At 33.0% G+C, this 10932-nt stretch overlaps 1 protein-coding gene across 1 annotated transcript; it reads right to left on the reverse strand.

The window, feature by feature from the left end:
- Positions 1-2288: 2288 nt before the first annotated feature.
- MSTN (myostatin) lies at positions 2289-10364 on the reverse strand. Its single transcript, XM_014837576.3, has 3 exons — positions 9849-10364; positions 7650-8023; positions 2289-5633 (listed from the first exon to the last, which is right to left on the reverse strand). Exons 1-3 carry the CDS (start codon positions 10219-10221, stop codon positions 5253-5255), a joined length of 1128 nt encoding a protein of 375 aa, XP_014693062.1. The 5' UTR covers positions 10222-10364; the 3' UTR covers positions 2289-5252.
- Positions 10365-10932: the final 568 nt, after the last annotated feature.

The following is a 10932-nucleotide window of genomic DNA, read 5'->3' on the forward strand; positions in this document are numbered from 1 at the left end:
GTGGCCAGGGGTTCACCAGTTCGGATCCCTGGTGCGGACATGGCGCTGCGTGGCAAGCCATTATGTGGTAGGCATCCCACATATAAAGGAGAGGAAGATGGGCACAGATGTTAGCTCAGAAAAAAGAGGAGGATTGGCAGTTGTTAGCTCAGGGCTAATCTTCCTCAAAAAAAAAAAAAAGAACATCCTGTGTTTTTGATAGGATGTGATATTCCTTGAAGCATTTTGATATGTAATCTAGTAAAATATATATAAATATTCCATCTATCTAGTGTTTTAAATGTCATCAAAGATAATCTTGCTATAAATCATGCATGCTGTCTAATGAAAATGTATTCATTTTCCAAGGACTTCCTCTGCAAAATTCCATCTAGACATGAATGAACTAAATTTAGTACCATTTTGCACTGCTTGGTATCTTACTCAAGGATGACCAAAATGAGTAGTTTACTTTGATATGTTTTGCAGTGTGTAAACTGGAACCGAATGACCATGCAAATGAAATTGCAACACTGTACGTCACATGCCAGGCAAGTCATGACTTGCATATCACATTTTAGCCTGTGGTTTAATTTCTTAGTTACATTATAGGATAGTATTCACGTGTTTTATTTTTAAAAGTAATCATTTGATATTTTAAATGGATTTTTTTATCATGCTACCTTTTTAATAAGTACTATTGGCATGCATGATCAAAGAAGTGTAACTTATTTGATTTAGATTTCTATTTCTTATCTAATTGATATGCAAATATGAATGCTATGTTCCCTTGGGCAATTTGATTAATTTCTTTTAGCCTCAGCTCCTTCTTTGAAATGGGCATAGTAGTAATACTTAACTTTCAGCATTATGAAGATAAAAGTTACTTCATTAAGGTGAAAACACTTTGAAAACTATTAATTATTTATTATTATTTTAATTTTTATTATTATACACAATAAAGTAGTGGTTTTAGTCACACACTACCATAGATTTCCCGTTACAGTCTATTTGTCCAAAAAAATTTCCAGGTTGACAAAAGGTTTGTTTGAATAGGTATAAATTGGTATAATCCTGTGGACACTTCTTTAGTGTCCAGCATTGACTATTCCCAGCGAACAAACCATGGCTCACAGCTTTTGTTGTTTTTAGCTCTCCTGCATTTTGTCTTCTGGAATCATTCACTATGACCCACCATCAATTCTACTCTAGCATTTCAGAGCTCCTGTTTCGGTTCTTGAACCAATTCACTATATAACTTTGGGCAACCCTCTCTTTAGGCATCAATTCTGTCATATGTAAATTGAACAATTTCTAAGGTCTTTTCTAGCTCTCATATTCTATGACACTGACCTATTTCAATCTCTGCACGTACATCTTTGCTAATCACCTGCTCTTCATTCACCTTCTCATTCACACCAATTGTACCCTCCCTCACTAAAATACAGCCAGACAACCTTTTGCAAAAACCAATGCTGAATCCAGATAAGGATATATTAAAAAATATAAATATTAAAACACATTCCACTCTTCCATTAGGGCTTGGTGAAGAATTGTTGTAACCAGAGTGGTGAATTCCTTGTGTCAAACTGCTCTTAGTTTCAATCCCAGCTTGGCCACTGAGATACCTCTGTTGTCTCATTTCCTCAGAGTTCTCTTCTGTAAATTGGGCACAATAATGTCTCTCATACTGGCCATGTCAGAATAGTGCCTGGCACAAATCCGGTGCTCAGTAAATACTATCATCTCATATCCTCCTCATTCTGACACCCAGACATCAAAAGCTCTGATAATTTCTTATTTTGGATTTTGACACATAAAAAGAATGTAAGTTTGTAATTTGAGGTCCTTTTTATTCACTTGTCTAGTTTAATCTCTCACAGAGTTGACAGGTGGTGATTGGATGATCTTTAAGAAACATAGAATGTTTGGGTAAATAGTAAGGATTTTAGCCACATTAAGACATCCAGGCTGATTTGATATTTATTTTCCTTTTCCAATACTCAAATTGTTTAATGACTAAAATAGATTACTTGGAAAGCAGGCCTTTATAAATATATTTTTTTACTTCATAAATAATAGTTTTTATCTTAAGAAAGAAAATGCAGTATCCCTCCCAAGGGTTTGTAAACTAGGGTCTATGAATGAGCTCCAGGGAGGCCCTAAATTCCCTGAAATTATATGCAAAATTGTAAGTATTGATTTTTTTCTAGTGAGAGTATCTCTAGTTTTCAACAGATTTCAAAAAGGTCATTGACTTCCTAACAATTATGTATCATGGTTTAAAGTGAAATAATTTTTTTTGTTTTGGGGATAGACTGAGTTCTAATTTAGTTGCTATCAATGTGAAATTATTACCTTATTTTAAGAAAGTAAAGTTCTATACAGAAGTGCAGCAATCAACTTGAATACAAAAAGAACTGTAGAGTTTGGAAAGGTTTTTTTATTGATTTTTTTTTCGACTAACATAAATTTGTGGGAAGTATGAGAAGTATTACAAAATATTAAGAATATTAAAACTGATACACTGCAATTAAATGATATTTTTTGAAAATCTCAGGGATTAGTATTATGTATTACAAGTGAATATTCTTGGGGTACTGAAAATGAAAATGAGGTACCCATAGACAGACTGGCAGAGTACCTTTGCCATTTCCAAGGACCTAAGCAAAACAGAACAAAAACTGCCTAGGTCCCATCAAAAAGAGATTGGTCCTGATGCTTTCTTTCGTGGTCATATGAGTTTCAAGAGTGGGCTATCACAGGATGAGGTTGGTGAAGTGATCCTGGGGCTCCATGGTAAGGGTGAGTATAAAGATTAGGGAGTCCTGTGACTGGGTCCTTAGAAACTGAGGATGTTCCTTTCTCATAGTCCCCACAGGACCTATAGAGGTGAAGGTCCCAGTTATTTGTACTCTAGAGCCTAAGGTACATTAATGGGCTGCTGACCACTTTTGGTATAGGTATATTCATGGCCCTGGAAGAAGTAGGTTCCACTGTGTACAACTGTAAGTGTATCACCATAGTTGGCTTCTTCCCCTACAGGGGCCACCCCTTATAGCTCCAGCATTGTGAATGTTAAATATGTCAGTATTAAAATTAGAAAAAGTACTGCACTTTGTTTGTATGAGTGGAAATTGCTGTAATTTCATTGATCGTCAAAAATTACACTCATATTTACTATATATTATTTATTTAGGAACCATGACACTAGATAGAATTTGAATCACCTCCTGCGTTAGACTTAGTCACTGCTTTATAGCTAACTTACTAAACTGATAAGCGGTAGAGAAGAGAGTTCACTTCAAAAACATTTATGTACAGTGTTGCACTTAAGGATTTCTAGGCACTTTATGATTATTTTTCAATTCAATTTGAAAATTGGTACCCCCAAAGCTCAGATAAATGTGCTGGTATCATTAAGTGCTAGAAAAAAAGATGCAGCTTCCCTGTGTTCCTGTGGCTTCAGTAGAACTTGTAACTCTAGGACCATATACCCTTGCCAACTGCAATGCATTTGGAAATTGATGCTATGAAAACATATAAATAGTTTTCAGGTCAAGATAAAGAGAAATGAAACAGATGTAACTAGTCCTTGCTTTTGTATGCTTAAAGCAACTTGACCAGAACCAATTTAACAGGAATTTCACTCATGAGAACTAGAGTAGCAGATCTAAAATTCCTAAACCAAACTTTTGTGCTAAACCATTAGACTTTCATAATAAAGTGAAAATCAGAAATCCACAATTAGTCATTATAATATAAAACTGTTGTATCTTTCAAAAAAGGTGAAAACACTTTAATATAATTTATATTGTTTCTACACATTAGATGTAAGAAATAATTTCACTTAGTCATAAGTACAATGAATTTGATTAAGAAAATGGTAATTTACAAAATAGAAGTAAATATATGCAGACATATAATCATTATCAAATTATAAAATAAAATTAACAATTCTTGTTAAGATATCAGTTTGTTATTCTGCATTTCAGATAATAGAGTTAAATCACTTTGGTATGCTTAATAATATTTATAAGTATTAAAATAATGGAACGTTGAGATTTGAATACAATGACAGTAAACCATTGAAATTTCACATTCACATTATACAGCCATCATGAATCTATAAGTGAATGTTCATAATGTAAAAAAATATAAAATGATTGTAATATAACCATCTAACCATTAGCATATGGAGTTTTAAGACCACTATTTAATCTGCTAATTTGCCCCGAAATATAAGCAGTTGCTTTTCTGTCATACATGACATGTCTTTGTGCCTTAATACTTAATTTGAAATGTTCTGACTGTAAAAATATACCAAAGTAAATAAAAAAGGAGACGCTTATTTACAAAAACAATATTGTATACATATTATATAAATGCAATTGTCTCAAAGTCTTTTTATACAATATTGATAGAATCAGTCATTTCCATTATTTTATCATAAAAACTGCAATGTTGCAAAAGCAGGCTGCAATTTTGAAATTTTGATAAAAATGAATACTTTTTGGCTGCCTTTTAAGGTAATGCAGTTTCTCCAAGTATGCTACAGAATTAAATCCTGACCTCTAGAAAAATGATTCTTCTTTCATTAAAGAAAATCCATTCCCCATTTGGAAAATGCACCTGAAGAAAGGAGAAACATTATTTTATTGGATGTTTTTATTTGATAAACCTGATGACATCAGCCATTCAGCCTATTTGTATTAGCACCATTGGTGTGGATTGTTAATGTACTGTATCAATCACAATAGGAATGGAAACTTGCATATAGTGTACCATTCCTATTTTTGTGGAATTTCATCTTACCAAGTATGCTATTATACGATATAAATTCAAGTGTATAAGGATAATCAAAATGATGGTATATAACAATCTTGCATTTTACCAATACTATATATAGATTTCTGTAAATATTAAATGAGACTATAAAGAGACTTTAAAGCATACTCCTTTAATTCACCAGAATACAAGGAGACTTGCTTTCATTTACCTGCATATGTTGTAATATATATGAACATAAATGTAATTTGATCTCCTAGTTCAAAAACTCTGGAAATCATAAACCTTTTTATTGTATGATTTCTTTTGATGGTTAAATGCCAACCGTTGCATATATTCTCTCTTTTAGTTCATATACTGTAGCTTGTGCTTAAGTGACTGTAGCATACTCTAGGCTTATAGCCTGTGGTACATAATTTCACAGTTTCAAAATTGTGAGGGGAAGGCCTTCCATGTTTTAGGAAGTTATGAACCAAATGTAAATCTCATGAGCACCCACAGCGATCTACTACCATGGCTGGAATTTTCCCATATATTATTTGTTCTTTGCCATTAAAATATAGCATATTAATTGGAGACATCTTTGTGGGAGTACAGCAGGGGCCTGCTGAACCTCTGGGGTTTGCTTGGTGTACAAGATGAGTGTGAGGATATTTTTGTAAAAATACAAATTCACACTCTCCAGAGCAGTAATTGGCCTTATATCTTTTGGGTGCAATAATCCAATCCCATCCAAAAGCTTCAAAATCCACAGTTAGAGGGTAACGACAGCATCGAGATTCTGTGGAGTGCTCATCACAGTCAAGTCCAAAATCTCTTCTGGATCGTTTTGGTGTGTCTGTTACCTTAACTTCTAAAAATGGATTCTGTATGAAAAGGAAAGAACAATGAGTAATATTAATACATCCCGAAACACTTTCCTACCTCAAGATGTCATTGTTGAAGAAAGAAACTAATCATTTTGCTTATACTATATTTATTTTTAAATTTTAGAGCATTAAGGAGTTTTAATTTACAGTAGGCTTGACTTTTCCCTATGGCTCAAAAGAATATAGCAGCAATACAAATTCCCCTGTGGTCAGATCTATGTCTTTCTAATTTTTGTTTCCCCCACTTTGAGTATCTAAATGCCTGGCACATAGTAGATGCTTTGAAAATCTTTATGGGAAGAAAGGAAAAGAGGGAGAAGAGGAGGGAGGGAAGAGGTTATCTCCCTCTCTTCACGCTTGTTAATTAAATGTATTGGCTAAATATGTCTGATGACTTCTAGAAAGATAGGTATACTCATCCATCCTCCATTCCCTAGGTCTTTACTTGGGGAAACTTGGATATTAAAGCCAAAGCAAAATAGTTACCTTCCAGCACTATATGGATTGTAACAGGAAAAGGGAAGGTAGGGTGATGAAGGTGTTGGTCTGTATATTGGGTTGGAAAGAAAAACTCTAAGAGAGGGAGGGGTAGATTCAGAAGAAGACAACTAATATTTCCTTTATCCTTTCACTGAAAAGTGTTTCCATTCAGATATTTAAAAAAGGATTTGCTAGTCCTTCCCCTGCCGCAATCTTTTAATGCGTTAAGACTTTGCTTCTTTTATATGGAAAAATTGGAAGAATATGTCATGTTAACCATCTGTTTAGTAATTAAAACCTCTGTTACGTTACTAGGTTTACGTTAAAATGCTACCTATAAAAAAGAATACTTTCTTAAATGATTAATAGTAGTTCTTATCCTATATCAAAATCAAAATAGACCTGGTACTTGTTGTTATTTAAGATTGTATAAAAGAATAACATCATTTTGGGAGACAATAACATTTTATGTTGCATATTTAAAGAAAAATAGATCATTTGGAAAATTGCATAATATTAAAAGATTCTATTTTCATTTAAAGTAGATCTGATTTACTAATTGTATATTCTTTTTAACCAAGACCACATGAAGACTGAAAAGATATATTTATTGTTTGCAAGTATAATCTTTTGTTGTAAATTATGTCAATAGGTGGAAATAAAAAATATGATCACATTAAATAAGTTTTTGAAAACAAAAGTATAGGTAAGTTGGAAGAGTAACTCAATTTATAGTAAGTTTTAAAATATCTTTTAGTAATTTTTATAATATATAAGGTATTGTCATCTGCTTGGCCTGATATTAAATTAGTTGGCATTACCTAAGTAAACTCTTGCACAAGAATGGTAAGGCAGCTCAGAAATAAAGCTAGGTGGCAAAGGTTAACTAGCCTGGAAGTTTAAGTTTTATTAGGTGTAATTCACGAAGTAATCTACAGAAACATCAATGCATCAACAGCCTGCAAAATAATGAACATAATGAACATATTTATCATGAGGGACCTTGAATATGGTATATTTAATAAAATATAAGCCTAAACATTTCGTACTTAATTGCTATAAATAAAAGCATTGTATTTTAATTATAATTTTTAAAGTTTTACTCTGCTTTATTAAGCAAAAAACTTTCAACACATTTGACACTCTTCTGGGGGCAAGAAAAGGTTTAATTTGTTGGGTATGTACAAGAATCCATTGTGAAGATTTTGTGTTTTTATTCATATAATTATGTAGCATATCAATGAAAAGCACTTTATATTTCATTCCCAATTCCAAAGAACTCCCTGAGGAGTTAAGGACTATGGCATAACGTTTTTTTAATCCTCATGCAAAGTTGACATATCAAGAGGGTGTTTCATTGGATATGAAATTGGACACCTACTTTTATTGGGTACAGGGCTGCCATTGGGGTAAGATACCTTTGTCTAGCTTGTTAGCATAGGAAACTGGTAGTTATTTTCCACTATTATTCATTCACATGATGAATAAAAACATAACAAGGTTGTTAGAATATTATTTTCATTTATCACTTACCAGCCCATCTTCTCCTGGTCTTGGGAAGGTTACAGCAAGATCATGACCATTCTCATCTAAAGCTTTGATTTCAATGCCTAAGTTGGATTCAGGCTGTTTGAGCCAATTTTGCAACACTGTCTTCACATCAATGCTCTGCCAAATACCAGTGCCTGGGTTCATGTCAAGTTTCAGAGATCGGATTCCAGTATACCTTGTACCGTCTTTCATGGGTTTGATGAGTCTCAGGATTTGCACAAACACTGTTGTAGGAGTCTTGACGGGTCTCAGATATATCCACAGTTGGGCCTTTACTACTTTATTGTATTGTATTTTAGAGCTAAATTTAAAGAAGCAACATTTGGGTTTTCCTTCCACTTGCATTAGAAGATCAGCTATAAATGAATAAGAAAAGAAAAAGAGTTATTGAAATTATTTATCATAAAAAATTAGTAAACCCTTCCATATTAGTTGGTGAACATTTTTTTTCCATTGGAATACTGAATATATATTTAGTCTTTTAAAGTGAAAAACTATGTAGAATTTCATTCATAACTCAGAAAAATATCAAAGAATATAATTACTCTAGCCTTTCAGAATTTTTGATATATGTTTTTTCAGCTGTTTATGAGGAATCTACTTCTTTTCCAGAAAACTGTGAACTAAGGAAAATTCTATGAAGGAATGAACTGTGGATGAAATTTTAAAATGATGATGATTAGAGAGAACAAGAGACACCGTGGAGGAACATCCACTTAGAATTCTTTGGGAATCTGAGTAGTTACACTTACTGAGCAGCTGTACCAATCAGTCTGGAAGAAGGAACCCTTCCCCCAGGCCTGAATTACCTGGGGACAAGACACACTGAGCAACTAACTGAGCCTCGGGAATTAAGAGAAAATATAGTACATCTGTTATGTTTTGGCTTTGGAATAGCCTTTTAAAGGAACAAAGCTAAGCAAGTAATTAGCACAAAAATTTGAATGTTATATTCAGGCTATCTCAAAAGTTAGAAAATACTGTCTTTAGAGCCAGGCTGTCATTGTGAGCAAAATCACTAGCAATTTCTTTTATTTTGGTTCCCCAAGATTGTTTATAAATAAGGTAAATCTACTCCAGGACTATTTGATAGCAGAGTCATAAAGGAAAATTATTTGGTGCATTATAACCTGATTACTTAATAAGGAGAACAATATTTTGAAACTGTTGTGTCCTGTTTAAAGTAGATAAAGCACTGGGTAAAGCAGGATCGCAGACACATGGCACAGAATCTTCCTTGTCATGCCTTCTCTGTGAAGGTGTCTGTCTCCCTTTCCTTGAGTGTAGTTATGAACTGACTGCAAAAAGAATATATGAAATATATTATCTTTCAGAAGCAATATAGATACTACAGGTGGTAGTCCTCCCTCCCAAGAAGAATAAAATTGTATTTTAGGAGATTATTAAGCAATGTGCCTGCCTGGAAATGTGCACCCCGGGTGCTCTCAACAATAGTACTATGGTCAAGGTGTAAGCAGGACTCTGAGCTATAACCTCTTTGATTAAAATGTTTATTTATTAGGCATTTTATGATTGCTCATGCTTATCATTATGCTATGTTTACTTCATCATTTTTCTTACTAATACATTAAATTTTAAAAAATATTTTTCCTAATCTCCAGGGGAATAACTCTCAAAATCTAATATGTTAATTTGTGAAGAACATAAAAACACTATGAGAAATAGTTTTGAGTAACAGAAGTCATTTTGGTGTTCAGCAAATGCTCAAATGACCTAAACGTCTACAAATTTCTTCCTTCTCTATTATTAGTGAAAAAAACTTGTTATTATAAATGCTTATTTTAGGCAACCAAATGCAATTATGAAATCTCATGTAAGTTTTTAACATTGCTTGTACTATCTCCCAATTTTTGCCTTGGTGGTATTAAGCTGTGAAAGCATAAGCATGTTATATTTGTCATATTAAACTAAATAATATTAATGCTGTGCAAGAATTTTATTTTGTTTAGCTTTTTAGCTCTCTAAGAAAACAAATAATGCAGCAGATTTCAGTCTCATTAGTAAATTTCTCATGAAATCTTGAAAAAAAGAAACTCTTTTCCTTCCTGCTTACATACAAGCCAACAGCTTGTTAAAAGAGCCTGAAAATAGATCTGTTTCTCATAAACACTAGAACAACAGTCAGCAGAATTGTTGATATACACTAACAGGACTACTTACACTCTGTAGGCATGGTAATGATTGTTTCCGTCGTCGCGTGGTAATCATCATCTTCCAAAGAGCCATCACTGCTGTCATCTCTCTGGACATCGTACTGATCAATCAGTTCCCGGAGTGGAGGAGCTTTGGGCAAAAGTTGTCTAATAGCATCTTTGCTGATGTTAGGAGCTGTTTCCAGGCGCAGTTTACTGAGGATTTGAATTTTTATGGCTTCTATTCTTGAAGATTTAGTGTTTTGTCTCCAAGTACATGCATTGCACAGCCCCTCTTTTTCCACATTTTCTTTTTGCTCGCTGTTCTCATTTAGATCCACTGGACCAGCAAGAATCAGCACAAACAGGTAAATATAAACATAGATTTGCAGTTTTTGCATGATTTTAAAATCAGTTCAATCTTTTTCCTTGCTCTTATTTCTTCCTTTTACTTTTCTTTTGCTTTTGAGCAATGCCAAGCAAAATTTTAATGCCTGTACAGTCTGAGAGACAACTTGCCACACCAGTGAATCTTTTATACTGTATTCCAAGTGGCTTTTTATATTCCAACTTTGATGAGACAAGTGTCGTCAGGATCTATGATTGGCTCCTGCTCCACAATGAATCTCGCTGTCAGAGGTTAAAACCCTGTCTGTCACAAGTCACCAAACAGTATTTTGTTACAGTCAAGGGTGAGCTGATTCATTTGACTACTTCATAAAAGAAATAAATCTATAAATAAGAAAGATAATGTGATATTTGAAAAATTAAAGTCTGTGTTAACAATAAAATAAACTACACTTAAATCTTATCTTTATATGTGAAATTCAAGTTATAATTTAAATAAGTAAATCTTAATTTACACTTCATACTTAAAAAAGTTGAAATGTTACTTCCTCAGAAATTAAGATTTTATATTATTTAGGCAAACATTTTAAATAAAAAGAATTGTATTTGTTGTATTAAATTATTTTTAGTGCTGTATAATTAGGGAAATGTAAATTTAAATTAGGAAGACCTGTATTAAAAGAGAAGTTAAGATTGTGATACTAGTAAAAGGTTTTCAACTATAATTTGAGAAACTTGTTTTCCTGACTAAATTCTTAACACAT

Source organism: Equus asinus, chromosome 4 (assembly GCF_041296235.1).
Source record: "Equus asinus isolate D_3611 breed Donkey chromosome 4, EquAss-T2T_v2, whole genome shotgun sequence".
Taxonomy (NCBI): domain Eukaryota; kingdom Metazoa; phylum Chordata; class Mammalia; order Perissodactyla; family Equidae; genus Equus; species Equus asinus.